The sequence below is a fragment of the Salvelinus fontinalis genome, chromosome 21 (assembly GCF_029448725.1).
Source record: "Salvelinus fontinalis isolate EN_2023a chromosome 21, ASM2944872v1, whole genome shotgun sequence".
NCBI classification, from domain to species: Eukaryota; Metazoa; Chordata; class Actinopteri; order Salmoniformes; family Salmonidae; genus Salvelinus; species Salvelinus fontinalis.
The window spans coordinates 28846912-28864470 of record NC_074685.1 but is presented as its reverse complement, the minus strand read 5'-3'; the positions used below and the strand labels follow the sequence as shown (position 1 = coordinate 28864470).

The following is a 17559-nucleotide window of genomic DNA, read 5'->3' as shown; positions in this document are numbered from 1 at the left end:
CAAGGAGGTCCCGGTATTAACGTGAAGAAGCAGAATAAACATGGGTTGTACACAGCTAGATTCTGGCTTTCGGAAGCTAGGAAAAGAGTAGAGGGTAGTAACAGAAAGAAATCTAAAGAGAGCCAAGATACGCTGCACTCAGCTCCCACAGATGAAAAAGTTAGCCGAATGGGCGGGGATGGGAGTCAAATACTATGTCCTTCTCTAGTAGACCAGATATACAGAGGTAATGCTGTTGATGAGATAGTAGTGTTGAGAATACGGCTGCAGGAGCTAACGGTACAACTACCACCCAAAATTGTGGGGTCTGCTGAAGCCGAAGGAGAAACAGTCGGTGTAGAGAAAGAAAATAAGTCGAGAAAAGTGGGAAATGTGAGTCAAAAGAAAAATAGAAAATGTTTTAATTGCAATAATTTAGGGCATATTGCCTGGGAGTGTAATATTCCCTGCACACATTGTGACAGGTTAGGACATAAACATCAAGATTGTAATTTAATTAAGAGGGAGGTCAGGCGCGGCTATCAGGAGAAAAAGAGTTGAGTTCTTGATGGCGGTGCTGAACAGTGAGTTGGAAGCAGTGTTAGGGTTGTATAATAAAGTGTGGAAGACTGGGGTGATATCTGCTGGGTGGAAACGTGCGGTAGTGTTGTCGTTTGTAAAACCAAGATTCCGCTAGGGCGGGCAGTTATAGGCTTATCGCACTGACATCCAACATGTGTAAGTTGATGAAAAGATGATAGTGAGTAGGAATATGTATTTCTTGGAAGTTAGGGGTTTGATGAGCAGAGCACAGAGTGGTTTCAGGAGAGGGAGTTCTGCCATGGATGCCCTGGTGACAGTTAGTACAGAGATAGCCAAGGCCTTGACAATAAAAGAGGTGATGAGTGTTGTGTATTTTGATGTTGAGAAAGCTTACGATACCTTGTGGAGGGAAGGGTTGTTGATCAAGTTGAGTGCATTGGGTATTGGGAGACATCTGTATAACTGGATCATGGACTTCCTGTTCAATCAAGTCATATGGGTGAAGGTGGGTCAGAATTGTCAATGCGGTTTGAAGTAAGGGGAGGCAATTGTATTGCATGCATCGGTCAGTATGGGATGTACTAGAGAGGACGTTGTGTGGAGTAGACTATGGTTTGGGAGTACAGGTTTGATTGCCACATTGTGGAAGATAGGGAGACAGGAAACAGGTCTGTGTGATGAGTGTTTAGCGAAGGAAACGGTGGAGCACGTGTTGATATTTGTGAATTGTATGACGTAGATAGGAAGAGACTGTGTGAAAGGGTTAGAGAGGCTGGATTGGGGTTTGGGTGGTGTAGTGGTGGAGGGAAGTGGTGTCTAGGGCTCTATTTTACTTTCTTAGAGGAACATGATTAAAGAAGATAATTTTATGTAGTTAGGCTGTGATTGGCCTCACACTCCAGTAGGTGGCAGTGTAGGCCCCTTGAAAGTTGAATGCGATCCGCCAACCCAATCCCGAAGAAGAAGACGCGCGAAAAAGGATAAATATCACCACCACCCAAAAGAAAATTCGAGAACACCGGCCAAATAACTAGTCTTCAGAGGCTGGTATTTGTATTTTTTTTATTGGGAATTATAATTACTATCAGATAAATCATATTTTCTTAAACCACAGTTGACACATTTTAGGTAGCCAGCTAGTTATAACTCGGCAAATAACGATTCCTTTAAAATGAACCGGCAATTGAACGGTTTCCATAACTCGCTCATTGATGAAGACTGCTTTTTGTTCACCTCTGAATCTGTTGGAGAAGGTCATCCAGGTGAGTTCGCAATGCGTCGGTCTTATTTTAACTAGCTAGGTAACGTTAGCTAGTTTCTATTTTTCGACACAAGGTCATGGCGTAGATTCCGTAACAACTACAGTAACAAATTGCTAAAAAATGGGTGCCAGTCATTTTTACGAACACGCATACCGTTACTTAGTATACTGTTTGTATGGCTCGCCAGCTAGCTAATTGACAATGTTTTCACATGTTCTGATCTTTGAGACGGAAGATATTATGAATGGGGAACACGCGATAGGGTCAGGCCCATTTCTTTACAGTTTATGTTCAGGCCACGCGGGGGGCCTTTGCCCTAGCGTGTGGTGTCTAGTTAGCATTATCTGCTACTAGCTAGCTAATTCAGAAAAGTAGGTCACTAAATTACTTGTCTGGATTGTTAAATTAGTCACTCTAATTTTGGCCATCCTACAAGGATAAAAACTCCACTAACGTTTGACGGATTATGATAGAGACATGCAGTTATGACCATTGGTTTTCTTAAAGGAGTATGCGTATTTGAACGGATATCCTAAATAGGGAGCAATTTTGCCGTGTAAATACACCAGCGTTGTTATTACATGTTACGCGGTCCCATGCGTCTGTCAATCAAAATAAAACTTACACAACTAAACCGCACTGTAATGAACTAGTATTGACAGTTGGAAAGTTCAGCTAACCCAGGGACTATATAACAACCTACTGTACTCATCACGCGTAGTCGTGAAAGATGTGTCACTTGAACGAGCTCGCTTTCTATTGATGCAAAACCTGTGTTCGACTCGGGCAAATGTACGAATACATTTACTGTAAGAAACGAATATATATAAACAATATGGCATACGTGTTCAGTTTTTCAACGAACGTCCCACCTAACATCCTTTTAACATGAGACTTCAATATTCCAAGGTAAGAGGTTTTAGGTTGTAGTTAATAAAGTATTTATAGGACTATTTATCTCTATTCCATATACCTTTGACTATTGAAGTCTCATGTTAAAAGGAACCCCCAGCTTTCATATGTTCTCATGTTCTGAGCAAGGAACTTAAACGTTAGCTTTTTTACATGGCACACTTACTTTCTTCTGCAAAACTTTGTTTTTGCATTATTTAAATCAAGTTTAACATGTTTTGTTATTTATTTGAGGCTAAATAGATTTTTATTGATGTATTATATTAAGTTAAAATAAGTGTTCATTCAGTATTATTGTAATTGTCATTATTACAAATAAATAAATAAAAATCGTCCGGTTAATCTCTCCAAGGTGGCTTAGCAGTTCAGACGTCTTTTCCGTATTGTCTTGTCGTGTCCTGTATATATATATATATATATTTACACCTTTTCTTCACATATCTTTTATTTATTTTATTATCCAAGAACTCAACTACAAAAGCTTTCCTGCAAAAGCTTTCCTGCAACCCGCTTCACCAATTACAATAAGTAATTTTTTTTTTTACCTCAATCTGAAAATCCATCGTGGAAGATAGCCAGGGGCTAATTCAGAAGCTAGCCTGATAGCTAACCAGAAGCTACTCCGATAGCTAGCCAGAAGCTAATCTGTAGCTGCCCCGAAATTAGCCGGTTTGCTAGCTAGCGTTGGTGTTTCAGCTGCCCACGTTTTGCGGTCATCAGCTATTCCTTTAGCTCGATAATCTACCGGCACTTTTGTGCAACGCGACTCGGACCGGAGCATTCCGGGACTTTTTTTCTCCCAGTTTCCCCGGATTCCAACCGCAGGCTCTGGACACTTGCACCTTGATTTCGCAGCTAGCTAGCTGCATACCGTGTGACTATTGGCTTACGTCGACCCCGGAGCAAACTCAAATCATGCTGGAGCTAGCCAGCTGAGGAGTTCCATCACCATCCGGACCCGTTTCTTTTGTTGCTGCTGCAGATACGGAACCCCACCGGGCCTTCACGACTGACTGCCGACGTTATCTGCCCGAGGGATTTATCCAACCGGCAAATCCGTCCCGACGTTACCTGAACGCTCACCTGAGGCCCGCTAATCGTTAGCTGTCCTATCGGCTGCTATCTGAACAAAACCCCACTACACGGAACCTACCGACGGAAACGCACGAGGTATCTACAAACAGACCTCCATCCTATGCTGCTACCGATAGCCATATACCCGGCCAGCTGTCTGGATCGCCACGACCCCAACCAACCTCTACTCACTGGACCCTTACTGATCACTCGATTAAGCATGCCTCTCCTTAATGTAAATATGCCTTGTCCATTGCTGTTCTGGTTAGTGTTTATTGGCTTATTTCACTGTGGAGATTCTAGCCCTGCTCTCTATACCATATCCAACCTATCAGTTCCACCACCCACATATGCGATGACATCACCTGGTTTCAATGATGTTTCTAGAGACAAGATCTCTCTCATCATCACTCAATACCTAGGTTTACCTCCACTGTATTCACATCCTACCATACCTTTGTCTGTACATTATTCCTTTAAACTATTTTATCGCCCCCAGAAACTTCCTTTTACTCTCTGCTCTAGTAGCTCTAGGCGACCAATTCTCATAGCTTTTAGCCGTACCATTATCCTACTTCTCCTCTGTTCCTCTGGTGATGTAGAGGTGAATCCAGGCCCTGCAGTACCTGGCTCCACTCCTATTCCCCAGGCGCTCTCTTTTGATGACTTCTGTAACCGTAATAGCCTTGGCTTCATGCATGTTAACATTAGAAGCCTCCTCCCTAAGTTTGTTTTGTTCACTGCTTTAGCACACTCTACCAACCCGGATGTTTTAGCCGTGTCTGAATCCTGGCTTAGAAAGACCACCAAAAATTCAGACATTTTTATCCCCAATTACAATATTTTCAGACAAGATAGAACGGCCAAAGGGGGCGGTGTTGCAATCTACTGCAAAGACTGCCTGCAGAGTTCTGTTATACTATCCAGGTCTGTTCCCAAACAATTTGAACTTCTACTTTTAAAAATCCACCTCTCTAAAAACAAGTCTCTCGCCGTTGCCGCCTGCTATAGACCACCCTCTGCCCCCAGCTGTGCTCTGGACACTATATGTGAACTGATTGCCCCCCATCTATCTTCAGAGCTCGTGCTGCTAGGCGACCTAAATTTGAACATGCTCAACACCCCAGCCACCCTACAATCTAAGCTTGATGCCCTCAATCTCACACAAATTATCAATGAACCTACCAGGTACCACCCCAATTCCGTAAACACGGGTACCCTCATAGATATCGTCCTAACAAACTTGCCCTCCAAATACACCTCTGCTGTTTTCAACCAAGATCTCAGCGATCACTGCCTCATTGCCTGCATCCGTAATGGGTCAGCGGTCAAACGACCTCCACTCATCACTGTCAAACGCTCCCTGAAACACTTCAGCGAGCAGGCCTTCCTAATCGACCTGGCCGGGATATCCTGGAAGGATATTGATCTCATCCCGTCAGTAGAGGATGCCTGGTCATTTTTTAAAAATGCCTTCCTCACCATCTTGAATAAGCATGCCCCATTCAAGAAATTTAGAACCAGGAACAGATATAGCCCTTGGTTCTCTCCTGACCTGACTGCCCTTAACCATCAGAAAAACATCCTATGGCGTTCTGCATTAGCATCGAACAGCCCCCGTGATATGCAACTTTTCAGGGAAGCCAGAAACCAATATACACAGGCAGTTAGAACAGCCAAGGCTAGCTTTTTCAAGCAGAAATTTGCTTCCTGCAACACAAATTCAAAAAAGTTCTGGGACACCGTAAAGTCCATGGAGAATAAGAACACCTCCTCCCAGCTTCCAACCGCTCTGAAGATAGGAAACACTGTCACCACCGACAAATCCACTATAATTGAGAATTTCAATAAGCATTTTTCTACGGCTGGCCATGCTTTCCACCTGGCTGCCCCTACCCCGGACAACAGCACTGCCCTCCCCTCTGCTACTCGCCCAAGCCTTCCCCATTTCTCTTTCTCCCAAATACAGTCAGCTGATGTTCTTAATGAGCTGCAAAATCTGGACCCTTACAAATCAGCCGGGCTAGATAATCTGGACCCTTTCTTTCTAAAACTATCTGCTGAAATTGTTGCCACCCCTATTACTAGCCTCTTCAACCTCTCTTTCGTGTCGTCTGAGATCCCCAAAGATTGGAAAGCAGCTGCGGTTATCCCCCTCTTCAAAGGGGGGGGACACCCTTGACCCTAACTGCTACAGACCTATATCTATCCTACCCTGCCTTTCTAAGGTCTTCGAAAGCCAAGTCAACAAACAGATTACCGACCATTTCGAATCACACCACACCTTCTCCGCTATGCAATCTGGTTTCAGAGCTGGTCATGGGTGCACCTCAGCCACGCTCAAGGTCATAAACGATATCGTAACCGCCATCGATAGGAAACAATACTGTGCAGCCGTATTCATTGACCTGGCCAAGGCTTTTGACTCTGTCAATCACCACATCCTCATTGGCAGACTCGACAGCCTTGGTTTCTCTAATGATTGCCTCGCCTGGTTCACCAACTACTTCTCTGATAGAGTTCAGTGTGTCAAATCGGAGGGTCTGTTGTCCGGGCCTCTGGCAGTCTCTATGGGGGTGCCACAGGGTTCAATTCTTGGACCGACCCTCTTCTCTGTTTACATCAATGATGTCGCTCTTGCTGCTGGTGATTCTCTGATCCACCTCTACGCAGACGACACTATTCTGTATACTTCTGGCCCTTCTTTTGACACTGTGTTAACAACCCTCCAGGCGAGCTTCAATGCCATACAACTCTCCTTCCGTGGCCTCCAACTGCTCTTAAATACAAGTAAAACCAAATGCATGCTCTTCAACCGATCGCTGCCTGCTCCTGCCCGCCTGTCCAACATCACTACTTTGGACGGCTCTGACTTAGAATATGTGGACAACTACAAATACCTAGGTGTCTGGTTAGACTGTAAACTCTCCTTCCAGACCCACATCAAACATCTCCAATCCAAAGTCAAATCTAGAATTGGCTTCCTATTCCGCAACAAAGCATCCTTTACTCATGCTGCCAAACATACCCTTGTAAAACTGACCATCCTACCAATCCTCGACTTCGGTGATGTCATTTACAAAATAGCCTCCAAAACCCTACTCAATAAATTGGATGCAGTCTATCACAGTGCCATCCGTTTTGTCACCAAAGCCCCATATACTACCCACCACTGCGACCTGTACACTCTCGTTGGCTGGCCCTCGCTTCATACTCGTCGCCAAACCCACTGGTTCCAGGTCATCTACAAGACCCTGCTAGGTAAAGTCCCCCCTTATCTCAGCTCGCTGGTCACCATAGCAGCACCTACCTGTAGCATGCGCTCCAGCAGGTATATCTCTCTAGTCACCCCCAAAACCAATTCTTCCTTTGGACGCCTCTCCTTCCAGTTCTCTGCTGCCAATGACTGGAACGAACTACAAAAATCTCCGAAACTGGAAACACCTATCTCCCTCACTAGCTTTAAGCACCAGCTGTCAGAGCAGCTCATAGATTACTGCACCTGTACATAACCCATCTACAATTTAGCCCAAACAACTACCTCTTTACCTACTGTATTTATTTATTTATTTATTTTGCTCCTTTGCCCCCCATTATTTCTGTCTCTACTTTGCACTTTCTTCCAATGCAAACCAACCATTCCAGTGTTTTTTAGTTTTTATTTTACTTGCTGTGTTGTACTCACTTCGCCTCCATGGCCTTTTTATATTTTATTTATTTATACATATATCTGTTTGCCTTCACCTCCCTTATCTCACCTCACTTGCTCACATTGTATATAGACTTATTTTTTTTTTCACTGTATTATTGACTATATGTTTGTTTTTACTCCATGTGTAACTATGTGTTGTTGTATGTGTCGAACTGCTTTGCTTTATCTTGGCCAGGTCGCAATTGTAAATGAGAACGTGTTCTCAATTTGCCTACCTGGTTAAATAAAGGTTAAATAAAATAAATAAATAAATAATCGGTATCTGCTTTTTTGGTCCTCCAAAAAATCGTAATCGGTCGACCTCTAGTTGCTACAATTCTAATAGTTAGCCTAATTTCAGTTTGACAAAAAAAGCAAGTATAGTGAATCACTATACCATTTAAACCGCTGTGAAATATATTTTCCATAACCAAACATATTGTATGTTAAGCTGTTTGAAGCTTGTGTACATAACCAAAGCATAGAAATACAGGTCATTCGGAAAGTATTCACACCCCTTCCCTTTTTCCACATTTTGTAATGCTACAGTCTTTTTATAAAATGTATTAAATCGTTTTTTCCCCTTGTCAATCTACACACAATACTCAATAATGACAAAGCAAACAAGTTTTTAGACATTTTAGCAAATTTATGAAAATAAAACAAACTCAGGCCTTATTTACATAAGTATTCAGACCCTTTACTCAGTACTTTGTTGAAGCTCCTTTGGCAGTGATTACAGCTGCGAGTCTTCTTGGGTATGACGCTACAAGCTTGGCACACCTGTATTTGGGGAGTTTCTCCCATTTCTTTTCTGCAGATCCTCGCAAGCTCTGTTAGGTTGGATAGGGAGCGTTGCTACACAGCTTTTTTCAAGTCTCCGGAGATTTTCGATCGGGTTCAAGACCGTGCTCTGGCTGGGCAGCTCAAGGACATTCAGAGAGACTTGTCGGAAAGCCAATCCTGCATTATTTTGGCTGTGTGCTTAGGGGAGTTAGACTGAGGCGAAGGTTCACATTCCAACAGGACTAGGTCCTGAGCTTTCTGGAGCAGGTGTTAATCAAGGATCGCTCTACTTTGCTACATTAACTTATCCCTCGATCCTGACTAGTCTCCCAGTGCCTGCTGTTGAGAAACATAAAATCAAATTTTATTAGTTACATGTGCAAATAGTCTGGGTAGCCATTTGATTAGGTGTTCAGGAGTCTTATTGCTTGAGGATAGAAGCTGTTTAGGAGCCTCTTGGCCCCAGTGATGTACTGGGCCGTTCGCACTACCCTCTGTAGTGCCTTGCCTTGCTGTCGGAGGTTGAGCAGTTGCCATACCAGGCAGTGATGCAATCAGTCAAGATGCTCTCGATGGTGCAGCTGTAGAACCTTTTGAGGATCTGAGGACCCATGCCATATCTTTTCAGTCTCCTGAGTGGGAAGAGGTTTTGTCGTGCCCTCTAAACAACTGTCTTGGTGTTCTTGGACCATGTTAGTTTGTTGATGTGGACAGCAAGGAACTTAGCTCTCAACCTGCTCCACTCCAGCCCCATTGATGAGAATGGGGGTGTGCTCGGTCCTCTTTTTCCTGTAGTCCACAATCATCTCCTTTGTCTTGATCACGTTGAGGGAGATGTCCTGGACCACTCGACCATGTCTCTGACCTCCTCCATATAGGCTGTCTCGTCGTTGTCGGTGATCAGGCCTACCATTGTTGTCATCGGCAAACTTAATGATGGTGTTGGAGTCGTCCCCCCCCCCCCCCCATGCAGTCATGAGTGAACAGGGAGTACAGGAGGGGACTGAGCACGCACCCTTGAGGGGCCCGAGCACGCACCCTTTGAGGGGCCCCTGTGTTGAGGATCAGTGTGGCGGATGTGTTGTTACCTACCCTTACCACCTGAGGGCGGCCCGTTGAAGTCCAGGATCCAGTTGCATAGGGAGGTGTGCAGTCCCAGGATCCTTATCTTGTTGATGAGCTTTGAGGGCACTATGGTGTTGAACCCTGAGCTGTAGTCAATGTAGCATTCTCACATAGGTGTTCATTTTATCCAGGTGGGTAAGGGCAGTGTGGAGTGCAATAGAGATTGTGTCATCTGTGGATCTGTTGGGGCAGTATGTAAATTGGAGTGGGGTCTAGGGTTTCTGGGATAATGGTGTTGATGTGAGAACAGCATAATGCTGCCACCACCGTGCTTCACCGTAGGGATGGTGTCAGGTTTCCTCCATGTGAAGATTGGCTTTCAAGCAAATTAGTTAAATCTTGTTTTCATTAGACCAGAGAATCTTGTTTCTCATGGTCAGTCCTTTAGGTGCCTTTTGGCAAACTCCAAGTGGGCTGTCATGTGACTTTTACTGAGGAGTGGTGTCTGTCTGGCCACTCTACCATAAAGGCCTGATTGGTAGAGTGCTGCAGAGATGGTTTATGATTTTATGATCAACCGATTATGATTTTTCAACGCCAATACCGATTATTGGAGGACCAAAAACAAACAAAAATGTGTTATTAATAATGACAATTACAACAATACTGAATGAACACTTATTTTAACTTATTATAATACATCAATAAAATCAATTTAGCCTCAAATAAATAATGAAACATGTTCAATTTGGCTTAAATAATGCGAAAACAAAGTGTTGGGGAAGAAAGTAAAAGTGCAATATGTGCCATGTAAGAAAGCTAACGTTTAAGTTCCTTGCTCAGAACATGAGAACATATGAAAGCTGGTGGTTCCTTTTAACATGAGTCTTCAATATTCCCAGGTAAGAAGTTTTAGGATGTTGTTATTATAAGAATTATAGGGCTATTTCTCTATACCATTTGTATTTCATATAGCTTTGACTATTGGATGTTCTTATATGCACTTTAGTATTGCCAGTGTAACAGTATAGCTTCCGTCCCTCTCCTCGCCCCTACCTGGGCTCGAACCAGGAACACATCGACAACAGCCACCCTTGAAGCATCGTTACCCATCGCTACACAAAAGCCGCGGCCCTTGCAGAGCAAGGGGAACAACTACTCCAAGTCTCAGAGCGAGTGACGTTTGAAATGCTATTAGCGCGCACCCCGCTAACTAGCTAGCCATTTCACATCGGTTACACCAGCCTAATCTCGGGAGTTGATAGGCTTGAAGTCATAAACAGCTCAATGCTTGAAGCACAGCGAAGAGCTGCTGGCAAATGCACGAAAGTGCTGTTTGAATGAATGCTTACGAGCCTGCTGCTGCCTACCATCGCTCAGTCAGACTGCTCTATCAAATCATATACTTAATTATAACATAACACACAGAAATACGAGCCTTTGGTCATTAATATGGTTGAATTCGGAAACTATCATTTAGAAAACAAAACGTTTATTCTTTCAGTGAAATACGGAACCGTTCCGTATTTTAGCTAATGGATGGCATCCCTAAGTCTAAATATTACTGTTACATTGTACAACCTTCAATGTTATATCATAATTAATTTGCCAGAATTGTACATAATTAAGGTCTTTGTTTGGAATAAATGGACTTCACACAGTTCGCAATGAGCCAGGCGCCCCAAACTGCTGCATATACCCTGACTGCTTGCACGGAACGCAAGAGAAGTGACAGTTTCCCTAGTTATAAGAAATTCATGTTAGCAGGCAATATTAACTAAATATGCAGGTTTAAAAACATATTGTGTATTGATTTTAAAGAAAGGCATTGATGTTTATGGTTAGGTACATTGGTGCAACAACAGTGCTTTTTTCGCAAATGTGCTTGTTAAATCATCGCCCGTTTGGCGAAGTAGGCTGTGATTCGATGAGAAATTAACAGCCACCGCATCAATTATATGCAGCGCAGGACACGCTAGATAAACTAGTAATATCATCAACCATGTGTAGTTACGAGTGATTATGTTAAGATTTATTGTTTTTTATAAGTTTAATGCTAGCAACTTACCTTGGCTTCTTGCTGCCCTCGCGTAACAGGTAGTCAGCCTGCCACGCAGGCTCCTCGTGGAGTGCAATGTAAGGCAGGTGGTTAGAGCGTTGGACTAGTAACCAGAAGGTTGCAAAAACAAATCCCCGAGCTGACAAGGTAAAAATCTGTCGTTCTGCCCCTGAACAAGGCAAAAATCTGTCGTTCTGCCCCTGAACAAGGCAGTTAACCCACCGTTCCTAGGCCGTCATTGAAAATAAGAATGTGTTCTTAACTGACTTGCCTAGTTAAATAAAAGTGTAAAACATTTTTTTTTACATCGGCCACAATCGGTGTCCAAAAATGCCGATTACCGATTGTTATGAAAACTTGAAATCGGCCCTAATTAATCGGTCAATCCGATTAATCGGCCGACCTCTAGTACTGAGTAAAGGGTCTGAATACTTCTGTAAATTTGATATTTCCGTTTTTTTGGCTAAAATGTCTGAACCGGTTTTTGCTTTGTCATTATGGGGTATTGTGTGTCGATTGATGAGAGGGGGGGAAAATAATTTAATCCATTTTAGATTACGGCTGTGATGTAGCAATGTGGAGAGGTCTGAATACTTTCCGAATGCACTATATACTTGGCTGCGGAGTCTGCCTTGTGTTGCAAGTTTGGTCCATAAGGTTCTTGGTTTTGCAGGAATAACCTGTCTGGGGAATTGTTTAGCGGGATATTTTTTTGCTGCAGGATACAGTCCATAACTCTCGTTTCTCTTGTTTGACAGATAAGCTTTGTGACCAGATCAGCGACGCTGTGCTCGATGCGCATCTCAAGCAGGACCCTGATGCCAAAGTGGCATGCGGTAAGGATCAATCACATCTATAATTTTTTTTATTGTTTTTGTATGTAGGTTTGTCCATGTTGCACTGTCTGATGCTGTAACATGCCCTTGCTTCTGCCCCCACTTCGTCATCCTAGTTAGCTAATGCACACGTTTACCTTAGTCTCGCTCAACTACCCTTCATTTGATTTCCCTCCATCTGTCCCCAGTCTTATGCTCATGTGCTTTATCTTTCTGTCTGCATCTTTTCAGAGACAGTGGCTAAGACTGGGATGATTCTGCTGGCAGGGGAGGTCACCTCCAGGGCCAATGTAGATTACCAGAAGGTTGTCAGGGACACCATCAAGCACATTGGCTATGATGACTCATCCAAGGGTATTATGGCAAATTTGATTGAATTGAATACATGGTTTTAAGAAGTCACAGGGTTAGCTTTGGCAAAGCGATACAGACAGTAAGTAACACTGAGGTTTGACTCTATTCCCTTCTCATAGGCTTTGACTATAAGACCTGCAATGTCCTGGTGGCCCTGGAGCAGCAATCGCCTGACATCGCTCAGGGTGTTCACCTGGACCGCAAAGAGGAGGATGTGGGGGCTGGAGACCAGGTTAGAAGGCTCTTGTCGTTGACCATTTGTGAGTCAGTGACTAATTGACTGGGCCTCATGCTCAACTGCATATTAGTGTTTATGGTTTTTGTTTCCGCACCAAGTGCTTGACTGTGTTTTGCATTACAGGGTCTGATGTTTGGTTATGCCACTGATGAGACTGAGGAGTGTATGCCCCTCACCATCGTCCTCGCCCACAAGCTCAATGCCAAGATGGCTGAACTGCGCCGCAACGGAACCCTGCCCTGGCTGAGGCCAGACTCCAAAACTCAGGTTAGATTCAGCACCGCAGTCTATACACCAAATACGGCAGGGATTGACATTTAAAATTCAAAATCAAATGGAAAAATTGGCCTTGGAATGACCTTAAAGCAATTCTACATAGCTTAGAACCCTCTGCTTAGATTGTTTAGTGCCAAAAATAAGGGGTTAAATACATGTAGAAAAACATTCCTGATCTTATACCTATCAGATATAGGACAGACTCTTCAGAACATACTTTTTTGGGGTGCTATTGTGGTGGTTAATTTCTGTATTATCAAATGAGGAGAGACAAACTTATCACACAAGTCAGAGTTATACTTAAACTACATCTTTAATAATAAGAGCTTTGCAATAGCAATGACTTTCAACGATTCACCATTTCTAATGATCTGTTGAGTGGCAACACAATGGCTACTGAGATCTGTTATAGCAAAGATCCACCCCCTAGTCGACATAACAAACCACAGATATTAGGAACAGTTCACAAAGTGAGACTTTATAAATGAGAAAGGAGTATCCTGTGGCCAGATGGCATTTGCTATAAATTATCGTTCAGTTTGGCCCCTAAGACGAGGTTGCTATCTTGTACCTGTTACTCCAACACAAAAACACCAACTCATCCAATGGCATAAATCAATTGTCAACTCTAGACACTACCACACACATCCCCCAAGTGCAAAGGAGGGAGTGACTGGCGCACAGACATTGTGGAAACCAGTAATTGGTTCCCCATTAATAACACCATCCCTTCACATGGTTTAACAGATACATTCACATATGAAGACAATGTTCCCTCCTGTCCTCTTCCCTTTCTGATATTCTGCATAGCACCAGGGACATGTGAAAGACAAGCCTGACCTCTCCCCTCTCTGGGCCCCAGGTGACTGAGCCCCAGCTGAGGGAAGAAGTGCAACTGCCAACACTAGAGTCCGAAGGGATACATTCTAATCACATAAGCATATTATGCAGATAAGACATCTTAATTATCTATGTTACCCAACTAATTCTGATTCATCCACCACACTATCTTTTCCATTTAGTGAATGTGTTATTTAAGGTGTTGGTATGGGCTAATAGTAGTAAGGCCATAAATAGTTTTTCATCAAATAATTGTTTTAGATATTTTTTTAACATCTACTAAAGGAGTCTTACAAATCTTAATCAAATATCAAATAATTATATTATGACCTTAAAACCATTCCATATAGCTTAGTAGTACCCCCACCCTCCTGGTTTAGACTCTTATGGGTTAAGGTCTGAAATGCACTCACCCATTGAACAAGGCAGGAGTATTTCTTTGGTTACCGGAAGATTATGTTCACTTGGCGGAAAAGGACATATTTTAAAAATAAAAATAATTTAAAAAATGATGTACGTACACAGGGGTGGAACCCGAAAGACTAGTCTGGTGTAATTCTTTTCATTTTGGTTGTAATCAAGTAAAACAATTATCTCCTGACAACTCATGGAAATTCCTTTTCTGGAAGTATGTTATAAAGCAGTCCTTTCAGGCACACTTGAGGCACAGCTTTCTCCACTTGTATGCAGATATCCTAGTGCCTTACCTTGTAAGACATGCTTGTACACTTTGAATTACATTTCATACCTCGTCTCCACCTCTAGGTGACTGTTCAGTACAGGCAGGACCGTGGGGCCATGCTTCCAGTGCGTGTGCACACTGTTGTGGTGTCTGTGCAGCACGACGAGGTAATTTGCCTGGATGAGATGCGTGACGCGCTGAAGGAGCAGGTTGTGAAGGCTGTGGTGCCCACCGTCTACCTGGACGACGACACCATCTACCACCTGCAGCCCAGCGGCCGCTTCGTCATCGGAGGTCCTCAGGTGAGATATTTTCTAGACCCATAGACGATGTAGGGGAAGACAAAAATGATCCATAGAGATGTGATTAAGTAGGTGCATTATCAGTCAGATATTAAAAAGTAGGCACTCTTATCAACACGAGATACAGATACTTCCAAGGCTGTCCTGGGCTACTTGGCATACTCTTCCTCTCCCCTTCACAGGGTGATGCTGGCCTGACAGGACGTAAGATTATTGTGGACACCTACGGAGGCTGGGGGGCCCATGGTGGAGGGGCCTTCTCTGGGAAAGACTACACTAAGGTGGACCGCTCTGCTGCCTATGCTGCCCGCTGGGTGGCCAAGTCCCTGGTGAAAGCTGAGCTCTGCAAGCGTGTACTGGTCCAGGTGAGGAATGAGCTAATGGCTGTTACCTAACGGTTTGTCTTTTTGTTTTGTGGTCTTCAGCATGTGGAGTCATGTTTTGAACGCTATATGAGTCATTCACTTCTAGCTGTTATGCATTGCAATGAGATGAAAAGTAAAGGTAGCATATGTTAGTTACCTGTCATGTAAATCTTGATCCTTTGTTAATAAATGGCTGTGTTGTCAGGTAGCCTATGCCATTGGAGTGGCCCATCCCCTGTCCATCTCCATCTTCCACTATGGGACTTCCCAGAAGAGCGAGAGGGAGCTGCTGGACATTGTCAAGAAGAACTTTGACCTCCGCCCTGGTGTCATTGTCAGGTAGTGTGGAACAATGGTGGCTGCCGGCAACACTTTTTGTCAAAGCTGGTCCTCGTTGGCGGAGGGGTTCTACATTTAAATGGCGATGACAGCTTGGTTTGCCCTCTGGTAAATCTATGCATTTATTTATTTACCCAACACCTTATTGTGTTTCTCTGTTCCAGGGAGCTGGACCTGAAAAAGCCCATCTACCAGCGGACCGCTGCCTATGGCCACTTTGGGCGGGAGGCCTTCCCCTGGGAGGTCCCCAAAAAGCTCAAATACTGAACCCCAACCTTCCCACCCAGAGCTGTAGGTGTACTACAGAAAAACCAACACACTCTGGGAGGGAAGAATGCCCCCCCCCCCCCCAAAACGCTATCTACTCCCTTATTGAAAATGTTACACCTCTGTCCCCTCCTCTTTACCCACTTGAAATTGCTTGCACACTCCTTGAAATCCATTTCCCTGTCTTTCCCTCTGACTGTTCTGTAGTGATTTGACTTCACAGAAATATATTCTCACCCTAGCCTGTCTACCCATATCTTTAGCTAATCCACTCCCTGTACTCCATGTCATGTGCCAAGGAGTGGAATGTTAGCTAAAGACTACCCCCTTCCCTCCTCTCTGTACCTAACCCCCACCCAATGTTTCTCCATTGGGACAAATAAGTCATGGCACGTTTAGGGTTGAAGATTGCTAGGAGTAATTGGGTAGTTGCAACTCTTGTCCCCCTTAGCTATTTTATAAAAATTGAAAACTTTTTGTCATTTTGTTAGACATAACCAAACATGTAATTGGGGAAGAGGAACGTGAGTTTGTCGTAAAACATGGTACCTTGTTTGGAAGCGTAATCCCTTCAGACCATGTTTTCTGATGTGTTACAGAGAAGTCAGAAGCTGCTAATGACCTCTGGCTTGTTGGGATATACCTTCCATATCTCTAGTTCTCTATCACGTTCTTTGTCACTTGAAGATGTAATGTGATGCACTCCCCCTCCTTAAACTGTGGTTACAGAGAAACTCAGCTTGTCACTCTTGATGAGGGGCTGTCTTTAGCCTGGTTCCTGAAGTGTTCTACAGAAAAACTTTGGGTTGCGGCCACAAGGTGGTGCTCTAAGCATTCGCCAGTGTTATTTATATTTCAGCGACAAGGGTTTGTGAGATGACTGACCTCCCAGAAGTAAAACAAATGTAATATTTTTGTTCCCGTAGGCCTACAGATGGAAGCAAAAGTCTGGCTGGTGTTGTACAGAGAAACCGGCCTTGTTTACAATGCTCTCTAGTGGGTCTGTGTGGACTGTGTCTTTCTTGTTTTCTCTGCTTTCTTGTCAGTCTGGTTACTGAAGGTGAAAAAGTGCCTTTTCTAGTGTTTTCCCTCCCTCGCCACCCAAACCCTGCCTACTGCTACCATCCCCAACCCATCACATGTGATATAGCCCGTCTCTTGACCCCTAAACACCCCTTCCTTGTCTCAAATGTTCCATTTCCGAAAGACCTGAAACGCTGTCCCACATGGGAAGTCTTTGAATAAAAGTCTATTCTGGCATTCTGTATGTAAGTGTCTCTTTTTTTTGTTCTCGTCAACATGCTACTCTTGCAGCACTAACTTCCATGGGCACTGTAACAGAGAAGCAACTGAATTGGGAGAGGTAGATTATCATGTCCCTAATGAGGACAATGTAATGTACAGTGTTTGGATTGCACTGCACCATTTAAACAAAAGGGTCAGTAGCTGTAAAGGAAACTGTTTTTTAATTGATTAAATTACTTGATATAGTTGTTTAGCGCTGATCACACTTTATTTTTAACATTTCAGTAACAGAATGGGCATGAAAACAACTAATTTATTTGAGAAGGATTTTATGACCATCTACAGCTAAGATCGCAAGCATACACGTTGGTGTGTCAACACCTCAGCTCTTGTTTAATCTAATTTCCCCACTACCTTTCTTGGCCACCTTTACTGCTAATATAA

The 17559-nt window shown here is 43.6% G+C and overlaps 1 protein-coding gene across 1 annotated transcript; it reads left to right on the top strand.

Annotated features, from left to right (window-relative positions):
* Window positions 1-1460: 1460 nt before the first annotated feature.
* On the top strand, window positions 1461-17130 carry LOC129818566 (S-adenosylmethionine synthase-like). Its single transcript, XM_055874601.1, has 9 exons — window positions 1461-1784; window positions 12130-12207; window positions 12439-12561; window positions 12681-12793; window positions 12923-13066; window positions 14681-14899; window positions 15082-15264; window positions 15470-15603; window positions 15768-17130. The coding sequence occupies exons 1-9, from the start codon at window positions 1694-1696 to the stop codon at window positions 15868-15870; spliced, it is 1188 nt and encodes a 395-aa protein (XP_055730576.1). The 5' UTR covers window positions 1461-1693; the 3' UTR covers window positions 15871-17130.
* Window positions 17131-17559: the final 429 nt, after the last annotated feature.